This window comes from Tenrec ecaudatus, chromosome 17 (assembly GCF_050624435.1).
Source record: "Tenrec ecaudatus isolate mTenEca1 chromosome 17, mTenEca1.hap1, whole genome shotgun sequence".
Taxonomy (NCBI): domain Eukaryota; kingdom Metazoa; phylum Chordata; class Mammalia; order Afrosoricida; family Tenrecidae; genus Tenrec; species Tenrec ecaudatus.
The window spans coordinates 41,129,229-41,145,261 of NC_134546.1; the positions used below are offsets into that span (position 1 = coordinate 41,129,229).

Here is a 16,033-nt window from a genome sequence, read left to right on the forward strand (position 1 = left end):
CTTGGTGCAGGTCAGTTCTCTGGAACTCTGCTACCCTCAAGCCCAGCCACACACTGCCCCAGAGCAAAAACCGTTTCAGTGGTTAATTTTCCAATGACCAGGGAACTACCAAACGCAATCCTGACTTCTTGATTGTGGCTTATACCTTTACTGTACAAATATAATCAAAAGTAGCATTTTCAGACCCGTTGCTTGCAGTTGAATGAAGCTGAGGCATACTTGTGGAAATGCCGTGAGACATGGGTGTGCTGTGCCAGAACTTTTAAACATAATTTTGACATTTCTGCCCAAGCTTTGCACATGTATGTGCTCGTTCTGTTCTTTTCTTTTAATAAATCATTTTACTGGGAGCTCTTACATACATCCACTGTGTCAAGCACATATGTTGCCACCATTGTTTCCAAAATGTTTGTGTGCTCGTTATTTTCCTGGGCATGTTTTTTGCAAAGAAACATCGTCTCTTAGCCCAATGGTTTCGCAGACTCAAGGTGATTTCTCAAGGAAATATCAACCTGTGTATGTATGTATGTACCCTTGTTTTTCTGATAGCCTGATTGTAATAGGAACTGCTTTTTCCCTTATGGGTTAAAATAACCAGACTTGATCCTAGGTCATACTAGGCCGTTGGTAGCATCATTTCCAAACTCAGACAGTCTCGCTAAGAGTTTGGGATAACTTGGGGCCATAGCTAAAAGGTATGTGCTATAGCTTTAGGTTCTGCCAGCTCACAGTTCTGAGTCTGCAGGATTTCTAAGCCGGCCACCACCACCACCGACCTCCCCCACTTCCCCTCCCTCTTTGCCTCTTTCATCTCCAGGCAGACCAGAAGCTTTCTGAGGATAATCCTAATGTAATTATTCAATTAAAAAATTCTGAAAAAGAGACGATTGGTATTTCAAGGAGTCTCAGCATTTGCTGCCTTCTAGAAGAACTCCGGGACACTATGTTGGACTGTAGAATTAGCCTATACCAGGGGCGTCTCAGAGTTCATGAAAAGCATCCCATTGGCTTCTCATTCCATTTCTCTCAAACTTTTTGGAACCCCTCTGGTATTTCATAGTTCATTTTGGACTCGCTTTTCCAGAAGCCTTAAAAATTTTGTCTTACCAAAGGCAGCAGAACCTCAGTGCGGGATCTTTATAAACATTTTCACTAAGATATGTATCTGAACAAGTGTTAATTGATCGCAGCCTGATACTCCGCTAATGCACTATGACTAAATCGTTAATCTAAAATTCCCAGTAGGAACCTCGGCATGTGCACTTTAGAGAAAGTAGGAAAGTGTAGCAATCTTAGAAGAACATCCGGGGGTGTGACTCCCTGTCCTTCACAAGGAGCACGGAGCTCACACACCCTCGTTTGTTTGACTTCCACAGGAAGGAGCAGCCGGGATCTAGTGCCACTCCTCCATCCTGCCTCAAGCCAGTCTGTGACTCTCTCTCTGACCCTCGGCCCCAGAGCGAGGACAGAGCTCCCTAGTCAAAAGGACATTGTCCTTCACACAGCCACATAGCACACACACTCCTAACAAGTGGGGAGAGCTCCCATGGCATCCCAACCCTCCAACCTGCTGGCTACAGACTCAGGATAGGTTTCCATTACCCTCCAAGATGCTGGCTGCAAGCGTGGGGTTTACAAGACAATCTTACTTTCTGACCTGCTGCCTCCTATTGCCCCTGTCTGTGTGATCCTTTGCTGAGACTGTACAGACTTCACGGAGCATGTGTGTAGTAAATATAGTAGAGGCAGACGGCAGGAGCTGGGACAGTGTTCCCAACATGGAGCTTCTGTGTTTCAAGGGAGGTGCACTCCCTCCCAAGAGCATATATTCTGGTCATTCAGCAAGCCCTCCAATCCTTGGCATTTTAGCCTTTTATCAGTGAGCCCTGCGTGGTGGTCTCAATCATGCCTCCTGAGGCCAGTTGCTGTCAGCTAGCAGGCGCATCTGTCCTGGTCTGGCCAGCCCCCATGAGTCAGCACAAATCCTCCTGTGGGGCCATGGCACCCTACCTCCAGAGGTCTTTTCTTAGGAGCCAAGGACAAAGTCCAAGAAACACGGGGCTCTTACTCCAACTAACTAAGAAATTTCATTTGTCAAAATAAAAAATGTTAATGAAAAATATAACTTGTGACCTTAGGTGATTTTTCCCTTACTTTTTAAGCAGTTTTTGCCACAATGGGAAACTTGTTTCACAAGTCACTTTTTTCTTATTTATAAGAACCCTTTAATATATCTAAAGCTTTCTTTTTTTCTGGCTAAGAGCCTTCTCAGATATTTTTTTTCTTGCCACCATCTCATGGCTTATAAAAATGGCGCTTATTTTGGGTCTCCATGGATCTCATGGGTCTCTGTGGCTGCTTACATACATTTAACGAATGTTCAGTATGTAATGGCAAGGATTTACTGAATTTCCCGGCCTTTTCTACTATCTGCGTAACCCACTAATCGAGCTTTATAGAATTAATGAATAGCAAGGTTCACGTCGTGTGCTGTGTCACGTGCTTCTATATTCATGTTAAAGTGCAAACAGGGTGGACGATTCTGAGAGCAGTGGCAGAAATTAACCTGGTAAATAACTTATATATGTTGCCTCCAAAATAAATCACACCCTGCCGCTGGCGGTCTTCAGGCAGAATAGAGTTCATCTAGAATGGGGCGTGGTAGAAGCATGGTCTCAGCGTTCATGGTCTATGTTGGCATCATCTTTTCATTAGAAACCTTTGCTTAGGTTGTCTCCCCAAGTAATACATGTGAGCTTGAGGCAGGTGTTGCAATTTCGTTTCCATTCTCAGTTTCTTTAAACCCTACTCCGAAAGTTCTTCAATTTATTTAGCTGTAATATTGGAACACACAAACTATCTCCTTGTCATCCTTCATGTAGATTGCATCTTTCTTCAGTAACAACGTGGACTACTTTGTGGCTTCACTGAGTTACGGGCCTAAGGCCGCGAGTGGGTTCACTCGTCCTCTGTCGGCTGAATGCATGCTGCAGTACAAGAAGAAGGCTGCTGCCTACATGGAATCCCTCAAAAAGGTCTGTGCGTGCCTGCTGGTATTTAACTCAGAGGAAAGATCAAGAGTGATTTCAGAGAGTGGCGGCAGGTTTTCACCAGGTCATATTGTTTAGGTTTTTTATAACTTTGGGGTAAGGTGGCTGGTGGTTATTGGGCGTGGTTCTGGGTAGAAGCAGAGGTGGCAGAGACTTGCACAGCCCTGCCTGTAAACATCAGTGGTGCTTTGAGCTCAGCCAGACAGTAAAGATCAGACTTCAGAAAATCTTCACAAAACAAATTGAAAATGTGTACATCACTGTCTGACTATAGAAATACAAAAGATAGCTGTGTAATTTGCTCTTTGGGCATATGCCCGGCTCTTTCTCCAGAGCAGACACTGAGAGATGAGAAGTTCTAGGTTGGTAGCTTGCATATTGTCAGTTTTCATTGTTAACTGTCAAATGCTCTTTAGAGTGGCTATATGATTTTATACTGCTAGTAATGTAGAGCTTCCTAGCTACCTATATGCTGTCTAAAGTTTTTGTTGTTGTTGTGACCTTAACATTAAATCCTAAAAATGGAATAGCTGGTTCAAAGTCTGCAGGTTTCAAATTTCTCCATATTTTGCCAAACAACACTGTTAAGGTTACCGATCTATACTTTGCCAGCAGTGAAGTATAACTTGAACCAAAGGTGTTATGATTTTTAAAAAATACTGAATCTGAGAGATTCCCTATTGTTTTCATTTGCATATCCCTGCTCTTTGGGGTAAGTGCCCATGAAGTTTATTGTGTATTTATTCTGCCAATTCTGTTTAGATTTTTGACCTATTTTACATAAAAATCTTTCATTAGAGTTGGAAGAGCTACTTTTGTACCAAGAACTTTAATTGTCTCTTTATGTTGAAAGCATTGTTGACTCCTTCTCCCCTCCCCCAAGTTGCTAATTCTATTAAAAGAAAAACTTTCATCTTATATAATGCCTTTTTTTTCTGGTGATGGTAATTATAGGAGTATTTTTTTAATTCTAAAATTATAACAGTAGTCATCTATATTTCCTTTTAATATTTTTGCAGCCAAAAATTTAAATCTTTATTTGAATTTAGTCTAAATAAAGTATACAATAGGAGTCCAAATAGTATTTTTCTAAATTGTTAGCCATTTATCTTTGAACCTTTTATCCTGCCCATCCTTCCTCCAGTGAATTGAATTAAAAATGCAACCTGTGTCCCATGATACATCTTAGCAGGCATTTTTTGTGTGTTTTAGGATTTTCTGCCCTGTTCCTTCATCTGTCTATTCCTGTGCTTATGAATATGGTGTTAGTCAGTGGAGCGTATAGATGGTATGAGAAGTTGCCCTTCCTTAGTTTTCTTTCTCAAAAAAAATATAAATAAAAGAGTGTCGTTTCACATGATACAAGGCAGTGGTCTAGGTTGGCGTGCATGTGAATGCACTGTCAGCCCGTTTCCGCATCGTGCCCTGTGTCCGGAGGGGTCAGGGTGGACACTGCGCTCCCTTTGACCCTGGCGCTGTTTTCCTGCAGCCTCTCCTGCAGTCTGTGCCTTACGAAGAAGCACTGGCCAACCGCCGGGTCCTGCTGAGTTCCACGGAGAGTCGAGAAGGCCTCGCCCAACAGGTACGGCACCTAGAAAACCGCGGTAATTGTTAAAAAGGAACTAGATATAGAACAGCCCGTAAGGGGTTTTTAAGATACATTGATCGGAATGACTAGCTATGTAAGCACGTATGCAGATGTATGCAAATGGAGCTGCCTACATTGACCATCGCGAGTAATCTTCTAGGGGACAGACTTAAATATCTGCAATGTCAGGGCAGTAGGAGGGAGGAGCTTGTGAACTGAGCAGAAATGAGCCTCTTTCAGAAGTGGCTACAAATGGACATGGTTTAGCTTTTGTCCCAGATCTGTGTAGTCCAATACCTGGCTTGTGTTTTAGATTTGGAAACATTTATTGTAAAGACAGGGCAGGTAAAGTCATCTGAGCTGATGCTTTGCCTATAAGAGTTCAGTTGCACTTAGCGATAGGACATCAGTGCCCAGATGGTGGATCCATACATTTCATCCATAAAACCATTTCCAGAAACAAAACTCCTGAACCCAACGGCACAAGGAAGACTACCTTAAACATTTGTTCTAGACATTCCTAATTTGTGTGAGGAAAGCAGGTCTCAAGTGGCAGTGCCGTTTGGCTTCCAGGCTCAAGCTTGCCCCAATCTGGCGGTGACCAGCTGCGTGTGCTGGCCAGAGCCTCTCTCTGGGCCTTGAGTTTTATAAGAACGAGCGTAATTCCCAGAGGGAGACAATGCCACTCACTGCCATCGAGTCAGCTGCTGACAGACGGGCTGCCAACGAGTCAGCTGCTGACAGACGGGCTGCCAACTCTGCTCTGCCATCGGCTGGCCTCCACGCTGGCGGAGTAGGGCTGACTCTGGGGGCTGCACTGGAGTAGTAGTGCGGGCCGTTGTCTGATCTTGATCGTTGTAACAGCATTTGAGTTGACGATTTGATTGCCACTGTCTTTATGTTGTCTTCGAAGCTTTCTTCGCCCAGAGAATTGTTAAAGTTCTTATTGAAGTAGGAGGGTAAGTAAAAAAGTATTGCAGTTTCAGTTCACACATGCCCAGTTTATTCCAAACACAGTGTGTTTCAGCACGTCTGCTCTACAGGGCTGCTTGCAGACAAGGTCTCTCGGCGGTACACTTGTGTCTTTAGGGACCTTCAAATAAAGTTCCCATCATAACCGTGGCTTCTCAGGGGATCTGCTAGGCCAGTGGAATTTGAGGCAGAGAGGTCAACCTAAGATGTTAGCAACTCAAATAAAAGAAAAGATTTTAGCCACTCTTGGGGGGAATTGCAAAGATGTACTCTCGGTAGGTTTTCTCAGAGGATCCGAGACGGTCCTCGGGGCTTAGCACACAGAGCACTGCGTTGGTGAGAACAAGGCCGGCACACTCGGCCTGAGCGATGCCTTTCTGCCGCAGCAGGGCACCTGCTGCTGCTCCTCCAGAAGCAAGGGCTGCCTTCTGGGAGACCTTACCTCCCCGCTCTGCAGCCCCGGTCTTGCCCCTTCACGCTGCTTTTGTTCCAGAAACTCAAAGAACATGTATGTGTGAGTCCCTCAAGGATGGACATGACGTCACACAAAGAGCACACCCCTCTTCAGGGACCGTTAGAGAGATGGCAACACAGCTTTGGGAAATGTCAGCACTGTAGATCGGGGCTATCTGGAGAGACAGGAGCTGCACATTTAATACTTTAGTTTAATAAAGGCTGAACTCTCATATACTTACAGAAAACTGTGCAAGTCATTAATACACAATTTTTAAATTAATAAATCTTTTTATTGGGGCTCATACAACTCTTATCACAATCCATACATACATCAATTGAGCAAAGCACCCTTATACATTCGTTGCACTCGTCATTCTCAAAATTCACCTTCCACTTGGGTTCCTGGAATCAGCTTGGTTTTCCTTTTTTTTCCCCTCCCCCCGCCTCCCCGCTAATACACAATTTTTACGAAGTGAACTCACTAGTGTATCAAGCACCCAGATTAAAACTAAACAAACAAAGCAGTTATGCCACTCTTCTCGAGAAGGTCAACCTTAACCAAATGTTATTAGGGCCCAGAAACCTTTCTCTTGCTCCTTCCCAGTTACTAATCTCCCTCCCCCAAAGAGCACCTGCGTCCTGAGTTCATTTCACTGAGAGAGGCTGAACTGGCTATTGCATGTGACTATATACAGAGTACACTCTTTCAGGATTGGTTCTTGTAGCGCAGCGTTATGTTAGTGACACCCATTAATCCTATGTAGTTATACTATGCTTGTTGTCATTTGTCATTAGTGTTCCATCGTGCATATCTACATACTTTATCTGTTCTTACTACGTGTGAGTGTTTGAATCGTTTTACGTGTTGGGCTCTCATGCTGCCCTGGACCTATGAGTTGTAATCCACCTGGTGGCACACAGCCACCACCCCGGCGGTCTTGCTCCCGTCTCTGTGTGTGTCACTGTCTCTAGTGGGCTGCCTGTCACTTTCTTACTGAGAGCAAGTCCACTTGCTGGACACAGGCTTTGCAGAGAGCTTCCTTCATTGAGTGATTTTCCTTTTCACTCTTTTCTTGATGGCTTGCGATGGTTTGATAGTTTTATTTTACTCGCGTCCTTTTTCTCAGTCCTGTGTTTGTGCTTTGAGTCCTCTGCTGACTAAGTCTGTCCCTGTTCCACTCCTCTGGGTTAGTTTTCAGTTAACCTCCATAAAGTATTCCTTTTTAAAAAATCATTTTACTAGGGGGGCTCTTACAGCTTTTGTAACATTCCATACATCAATTGTATCAAGCATATTTGCACATAAGTTGCCATCATCATTTTCTAAACATTTCATTTCTATCTATTTGAGCCCTTGGTATCAGCTCCTCTTTCCCCCCCTCCCTTTCCCCCTCATGACCCCTTGATAAATTGTAAATTATTATTGTTTTCATATCTTAACACCAACCTCTGTTTTTCTTCATCCACGTTTCTTTTGTTTGTCCCCCTGGGGGCAAAGGGATCATGTGTTGATCATTGCAATTGGTTCCCTCTTTCTCCCTTCCTTCCCCCACTTTCCCCCGACCCTCCTGGTGTCGCTACTCCCATTTCTGTTCCTTAGGAGCTTATCTGACCTAGATGCCGCATGTCCTGATCTCTTATCTGCACCAGTGCACATGCTCCTGTCTAGCCAGACTGAAAGGCAGGACTGCGTTCTTGATGGTGGGGGGTGAGGAAGCCTCAAGGAAACAGAGGAATACTGTGTGTTTCATCAGTGCTATACTGCGCCCTGGCTGACTCATCCCTTCCTTGTGAACTCTTCTGTGAGGGGATGTCTTATTGTTTACAGATGGGTTTTGGGTTTCTGCTCCAGCCCCCCTCATTCTCAACAATATGTTGTTTGTTTGTTTGCTTGTTTTGGGTCTTTTGGTGCCTGTTACCTGATTCAGTTACCTCATGATCACACAGGCTGGTGTGCTTCTTCCAAGTGAGCTTACTGCTTCTCTGATAGATGGCTGCTTGTTTAACTTCAAGCCTTTAAGACCCCAGACACTGAATCTTTTGACAGCCATGCACCATCATCAGCTTTCTTCACTGCATTTGCTTGTGCACCCATTTTAAGTCTTTAGTGATCGGGTCAGGAGAGTGAGCATCACAGAATGCCAGGTTGTTAGAACAGAGTGATTGTGTTGAGGGAGGGCTTGAGTAGAGGCCCAAAGTCTGTCCACTTCTTCAATATATTGCCAAATAAGCAGATGTAAATAGGCCAGTACCTCTATTTTTATGAATTAGTATATTTACATGAGTGGACACCTATGTTTATACCTCTATCCATAGCTTTGCTTCCTAGATCTTTCCTCTGTTTCCTTTGACCTTCCTCCTGCCCCACCATCACTCTTGTCCTTCTTCTGCCTCTTAGTAATTCCTCTCAGCTAGATTGCTGTTGCTCCAACACCCCCGGGATCTCTACCTCCTTCTCATTGTTGATTTTTAATTTCCTAGTTGTTCCCCTCTCACATTGTTTGCTCACTGCTCCTTTCCCCTGCTTCCTTCTCCCCCCATGTCCCTCCAGAACCTTCAGTCCCAGTGCTTTCTCCTCAAGCTTGCTTCCCAGACCTAGCTTATATTGGTAGGCAAAACAACTATAACAGAGATGAAAGAAAAAGTAAACAAAAGATCGAATAAAAAGAGAAGACACAAACAAAACTAAAAAGGGAAAAACAAAACAAAAAGCCTACATAATTCCAGGTTTGTCCTCTGACCTTTATGACTGTCTCCTCACCAGTCCTGGGGTGGGTGGGGTTTTTTCTAGGAACTGGCTCTCCTAGCCTGAAGGCTGTTTTGGGGACTTCTCAGGGGTTTTGTGGCTTCACTTTGCTCCCGATGATGATCTGTTATGTTCCCTTCTTGGTTCACCCCACTGTGGGGGTGGACAGACCATACATACTCCCTGCCGTGGGTCCCCAGTATTGTCCTCTGCCACAGTATGCTCCAGCAAGGGGACATTGTAACTGGAGCTGTTATCAGCACTACAGTCCTTTCTGGGCCTTAGCAGCTCCATGCAGGACTGTCATCCTAGGGACTTGGTGTGTCAGGATAGGGTCTACTCCCTTGCTCTCTCCTTTTCCTTCTTGGTTTGCTTCTGTATGGATGTGGCAGGCCGGCCCCTCTCCCTAACCTGTAGGTTTAGTGTTATCCTTTGTAGCAGCGTGTGTGTGTTCACCATCAGGTATTTCTTAGACACTTAGTTTTGTCTGAATTGTCCTCTAAGGTACAAAGCTGCTTATGTTCCTCTTCAAGGTTCAGCAAAGTTTGGAGAAGATTTCCAAGCTGGAGCAAGAAAGAGAACATTGGATGCTGGAAGCACAGTTGGCCAAAATCAAGCTGGAGAAAGAAAACCAGCGGATTGCTGACCAGCTGAAGGGTGCAGGTAGTGGGCAGCCAGCGGGGCTGGCCCAGGAAAGCACTGCTGGGCTTAACGCCCCTGGCCACGAGGAAGCCGCAGCCAAGGCTCTGTCGGAGCCCATTCAGAGCACCAGTCTGGTGAGTCTCTTTTTGATTGCCCTCTGCTTCCATTTTTGAATGCTCATTGGTAAGTAACTAACAGTGTCCTGTGTGCACCATCCAAGCCACACACCACCGTTGGGGACACAATGTCCGTGTGCTCCAGATAAAGCAGGTGGGTAAGCAGGACGACTCTTTCATAAAGCCATGTGTTTACATTCCTGTGATTTTAATGAGTCTTCCTCATGAAGGGAGCCTTGTGGAACTGTGGTTAGGTAGGGACCTGCTGACCGCAAGGTCAGTGGTTCAAACCCACCAACGACTCCATAGGAGAACGATGAAGCTGTAAGCGCCCATAAAAAGTGTACAGTCTCAGAAACTGTATATAGGGTCCTATGAGTTGAAATCGACTTGATGGCAGTGGGCTTGGTTTTCCCCACCGTGATGGGCAGGTTCTTACATCTAGTAAGTCAGATTTAAGGTTTTTCCATAGAAGCATTTCTAAGATGGGGTTCTGTTTCTGATCAAGAGGCAAATGAGTAGTAGCTTTTTGTACAAAAGACCACAAATACCATGCACTTCCAGTTTTATGGTACATCACCTGACAGTCCAAAGCTTCAGAACACATCTAATACGGAAGCCCACCAAGGAAATCATTTCATAAGACAGTGCCTAGCAACTTGACTTGCAACTTTATGCTTCTTGCTTTGTTTTTAAACTGCAGTGAGTTAGAAGGGACATCTATACTGGAGTTGTAGACATCAGTTACTTTTTTAAAAGGTTGGTAGTTACAGTCTTCTGCCTATTGTTTTTTTAAAAAAGAACATCTAGAAAGCAGGACTCAAGAAGGAAGAAAGCATGTCTTAGCTCCTCTGGTTCTTTTCACGGGCATCTTCAGGAACCGAGGAGACCCCTGTCACCTCTCTGGCCCTGTCAGAGGGCGCTGTGTTCGTCTGGGTGCTTTAGAGGAACAAGTGCACAGAAACTCATGTAGAAGACAGAGTTTTATATAAAGGGTAAGTGCACATCAAGGAAACATTCCCACCCAGTGCTGCCCAAGCCCACAAGTCCAACATTCACCCATGTGTCCGACATCAATCTACAAAGTCCTCCTCCACCTAACAAAAAAGATGCAATGATGCTGACTGCAGGAGGAAAGCTGAGTCAGTGAATGTGTAAGCATCTCAGCGCTGGCAGGGGTCTCCACACGGCTGCTCCAGCACCCAGGGCTGCATCGGGGTAGGTCCATGTGGCTTCTCCTCAGGGATGTCTTGCAGGAAGTGAGCCTTGCCAGCTGAAGCTGCAAGAGGCAGCTGCACCCTGATCCGACCATCACAAAGCAAGAGACCCGAGAACTAGAAAGGTGAGGCTCACTGAGCCATTGATCTCTCAGCCCTTCAATTAAACCCACATGTATTTATCGGACAGGTTGGCACAATAAACTAACTCAGGCGCGCTTTGCTGCGGATTATCCATTTAGTTCCCGTTTCCCAAAGTGGATGATAACGCCCCCCTGAGGGCCAGGGGGGAATGCTGCAAATTCAGTAAATACCTTCATGCTCTCCTAGATCAGGGGTGTCAGATTGGCACCCCCCAAGGTAATTTTTTGTGGCTCACGATGCTCTGAAATAAAATGTAACAAGGGAATTGTTTGAATTGTATTGCCTCGATCTCCCTTAAGCACTATTTTCTTCATAACAATTTTTTCTATTTTCATTTTATTTCAGAGCATCATGGGCCACAAAATATTACCTTAGGGGCTGCATGTGGCCCGTGGGCCTTCAGTTTGACACCCCTGTCCTAGTTCCATTGCCCAGTTGCTAAGTAACTTTTTTTTTTTTAATGAAAAGGGTGGGCGAGATACATTTGGGAGCCACCCTAGCTCATCAGGGTACATGTAGATTTACTTGTACCTGATTCATTCTTGGTAGGAAAATTTACACACCAACTTTATTTTTCAATACATATCTCAATGAGTTTTAACAGTGAAATAAATTCAGCTATTGTTAATTTTTTGAGTGCCCTAATGAGATCATGATTCCACAGATATAGGAAATTATCTTTCTTTTTGAGGGTCACTGCTAAAATACTTCTGGGTGAGGTATCATAAAGTCTACAACTTATTTTCATATTGTTCAGGAAATATTTTTACAGATAAGTCAAGTATATATACTTGATGTATGTTAACATTGGTTGAGTCTAGGTGTTAGAGACACAGATTTTCATTGGACTCTTTTCCCAACTTTTCTATGTATTTGAAATTTTTCTTAATAAATTGTAGATGAGGGGAAAGAAAGTTTAAGTTTTTAGAAAAGTGAAACACAGCAAAAAACGGAAACTTCTCAGAACCTTGACTGGGGATCATGGGCACTCAGAGCTCAGGCCTGGAAGGTCTCCAAATTCCCTTTGTGTATCCCAACTGAAAACCCTGCCTAAGCTGCTTCTCCTGATAGTGGGAGACACTGGCTTTCGGTCCCACATCAGAGGCTCCACATTGGCTACAGCTGACAAATGAAGTGCAGGGCCCAGTCAAGGAGGTCCACGGAATCTCCACATCTGTCCACGTGCCACCTGGAAAGCACACCACCGCACCCCTCACGCTGTGGTGGGCTTTACTTCAGAGCCCATTTCCCTTTCTCACTGATGGGCTCGTGATCTCTCTCTTCCCCCGTATCTCTCCCCGCTTCCATGCATGTGCCCTTCCTTCATCTTCCTCTTGTGCCAACTGCCGCCTTGGTGCTCACCAGGGAATGGCCATGGGTCCAGCTTAGACCGGGGCGGTCACAGATGCAGACATCTATGATTGCAGTAACTGCGTGCCTGGCCCGGTCCAGCAAAGTCTTCATGTTAACCCAGCCACACTGCTGTAGGCAATGGTAGCGTCATTTTTTAGATGAGGAATCTGTTGGAAGAGGGAGCAACAACCCCCAGCGTTACACATTTGATAAGTGATGGGAACTGGGGTTCAGACTCAGAGGTTTGGGTCCAGAGCTTGCCCTCAAAACACCCTCAGCCCTGTGCTCTGAACAGTCAGGAAAAGACCAACTGATGTAGAAACTCATTCGTTTGTTACTTGTCTTCTAGAAAGGCTGGAAGTGGCTGACACTAGGGATATCTGAGCCATGAGTGTCCGTTTCGCAAAGTTGAGACCCGACTCTGTTTGACGTTTTCTTTAGAAAGCCGGGGATGTTCGTCATTACTGATGCTGGTTTTGAGTTTGATGCATTTGGAAGCTGTTCAGAGTCTTACATATGCTGTCTGGTTAATTAGCTTGCAGACTTAGCCTGGGTTTCTTCTGTTCTTTCTGTCGATATCCCCTTCACGGCCACTGTCCTTCCCCCTGCCTCACACAGTAATTTTTCTAGAGCAGTGGTTCTCAATCTTCTTAATCCCACAACTCTTTAATAACAGTTCCTCATGTTATGTTGACCCCTATCCATAAAATTATTTTCGTTGCTACTTCGTAACTGTAATTTTGCTCCTGTTAAGAACCGTAATGCAAATATCTGATATGCAGGATGTATTTTCATTGTTACAAATTGAACATAATAATAGTGATTACTCACAAAAACAATATGTAATTCTATATTGTGAAATATTTATTTCTAATGACAAATAAATGAAATTTTGTTTTGAAGCATGGTGTAGCATGGGTAACAGTCTTCAAGCTGGTTTCTCATATGTGGGTATATCCGCATGTGGGCGGACCTGCCTGGAGATGCAAGACCATTGGAAATACTATGTGTTTTCTTAGGCGACCCCTATGAAAAGGTAGTTGAACCCCAAAGGGGTCGTGACCAACAGGTTGAGAACCGCTGTTCTAGAGTATGTTGCCTCTAGACTTACGCTGGCTCCCTGTTAACTACAGAATGGAATCCACTTGTTCATTTGACATTCAAAGCCCTTGCGCACCAGGGCCTTGTACAAACCCAAACCAAACTCTTTTTCCCTGTTCATGTTCTTTGCATTTCTACTTCCTGGACCTTGTTCCAGGAGCCCTGGGGGGCTGTGGTTACAGTTCTCCACTGCCAACTGAAAGGTCTGGTTTGAACCTCCCCCTCCGCTCGCTCTTCGTGCAAACGATTTGACAGCCTGCCTGTGTGAAGCATGTAGCCTTGGAAATGGTCCCGGGTGGGGCAGTTCTACACTGTCCTGTCGGTCTGCTGTGAGTTCCATGGACTCGGCCTGAGGTTTAGTGTGGACCTTGTTTACACATTGCTTTAGCTGGACATTGTATCATCATCTTTTTCCTTCTCTCGCTTGCTTGAATTTAAAATCCCATCATCATTTAAGGCGCAGCTAAGAATGCCACAATATCTGTGAACGGCAGTCCTAGGCATTGCCCTTGGTGGCATGGGTTAGGGCACCAAAGTAGCCTTTCTCCTTTCATTGTTCACCATTGAATCCACAGGGTGGAAAATGTTTCCCTCCCTTAGTAGCTTATAATCGAATAGAATAAGAGCTTTCCTAGGTGCCTGTACAGAAGGTTGTGAGATTACAGGGGAGATGGCTGGAGGGGTAGGGAAGGATGTCACAGAAGAGAGGCTACAAGAATGGGTTTTGAAAATGACAGGGCTTGCTGCTCCCTAGACTGTGGTCAGGGAGGAATCATGGGAGGCTCACTCCATGTGCGGACCCTGCAAACGGATTTTGGTATCCCACTGTCATCCAGAACCTTCTGCAAACCAGGTCCCGCACAATTTAAACCCTGATACCACTCCCTCATTCAGATTGGGGTTTATGATTTACAATCCTTGGATCACACTGGTATGGTTTTTCCATGTGGACTTAGTTGATGCCTCACTTAAATGTCTGCTTGCCTATAAGACCCCTCATGCTTTTCTTTCCGATAGCCCGGCACCATCTAGTTTCTTCGCCACATTTTGCTGAGTAAAAGCATAGATATTTTTAAGTTCCTTGACCTTTATTGCAAAATTAGGACTGCGGCAGTTTATATTCTCATTAGCAGCATATGCTAGAATGTGCTGTTCCATACACTGCTCCTGTGAGGGGCTGTGTGCTGTCCACATTCGCAGGCTGTCACTCACGGCGAGGGGCTGTGATGCCTCTTTCCTGCCTGGATATTTAGACATCCCAAATCTAGTGACCTGTGGCAATGACTTTAAATGATTGGTGTGTTACTGTAAGTTGCTTTTAGCTGAAGGAGGAAGGGTAATTGCTACACTTGCTTCACTAAGTGGGAAATGATGGCTCTTCTATATAAAAGCGTGAGAGAGCCTTTTGATAGCAATGGGCCCAGCCTTCATTCGCATGTCCCGCTGAGCTCCTACTCTGTTGAGTCACACTCCTGGGACTAGTGTTTAGGATCTCAAAACGGTTTGTTGGTGGTGGCCTCTGAGTAACAGAACCCATCAGAAACACATTAGCTTCCTTAAGTCTTTATGTCTAAGCACATGTCCTTCTGCCATCAACAATAGCCTGAATCAGTAAGCATGATGGTCTGCTTTTGAAATCTTAATCTACAAAAACAAGCTTGAAATGTTTTAGTAGAGCCTTAATATATTTATAATTATGCCTTCATTTGTATTCGTTTAAGTCAGACATTCGCACTCGTGATTAGCATCATAACACACATATCTATCAAGGGTGCATCTCTTCTTTTCCTTTCAAGCCTTCAGTCATGTTTTCTTTTCGGCACATTGCATGACCCAGTCACCATAATGCTTACTTCACGCTTCTTGGCTACTGCTGAAGACCAAATCAAATCCACTGCCAGCAAGTTGAGTAGTGGCAGGTAGATTTGAACCTCTGACCTTTCAGTTGAAGCCCAACACCTAGTCCACAACACCATTTGCGATCCTTAGAAATAACCTAGCAGGAGCCCTGGTGGCATCGTGGGCTATGCACCGGACTGCTGACTGGGATCAGCAGCTGGAAACCACTAGCCTCCCCTCAGAAGAAAGATTGTAGTCTCGGGAACCCCCAGGGGCAGGTCCAAAGGAAGAAGGAGGGGAGGGGGAGCACTGCAGCACCAAGATCAAGAGTAGATGTTCACTGCCTTCCCGGAGCTCTTGGAAACTGAAAAGACAATGTATTACAGGTGTGGATTTTGTAGTGATATGCAGTATTAAACAATCACATTTGAAACGTTAACAGCTAGTTCTCAAGTTTTTCGTTTGTTTTTTTCTCTAGATTGGCATTTTAACCAAGACCTGTGACAGCAGTGAGGTAATGTATGTTGACCCTGTGCTGCATGTGCATGTGAACACCTAGGGGCATGTTTATTGACAGCGTCCTGGGAGAGCCATCCATGTCTGCTTGCGTTTTCTGAACAGTCTGTCAAATGCAGAGCCAATGTTTTCCTTCTGGTTCTATTTGAACTGCCACCAACAAATTCCAGCCTGCTTTTTGCATTGCCTCGAGCTAACTTGACTTGGCAACTTGACAAGGTGTGGTGCAAGCTTGGCCACCGCTCCTGGCATGCTGCAGGAGGCTGAGGACCGCCCAGCCCTCCCCCACCTCG

General features: G+C 44.9%; 1 protein-coding gene across 1 annotated transcript in view; it reads left to right on the forward strand.

The window, feature by feature from the left end:
• PPP1R21 (protein phosphatase 1 regulatory subunit 21) overlaps positions 1 to 16,033 on the forward strand; it is an 82,611-nt gene that overhangs the window by 52,779 nt on the left and 13,799 nt on the right. The window contains exons 15-18 of the mRNA XM_075535177.1: positions 2,883 to 3,035; positions 4,540 to 4,632; positions 9,346 to 9,588; positions 15,703 to 15,738. Of these exons, the coding sequence (XP_075391292.1) occupies positions 2,883 to 3,035; positions 4,540 to 4,632; positions 9,346 to 9,588; positions 15,703 to 15,738 (525 nt within the window). The remainder of the gene's footprint in view (positions 1 to 2,882; positions 3,036 to 4,539; positions 4,633 to 9,345; positions 9,589 to 15,702; positions 15,739 to 16,033) is intronic.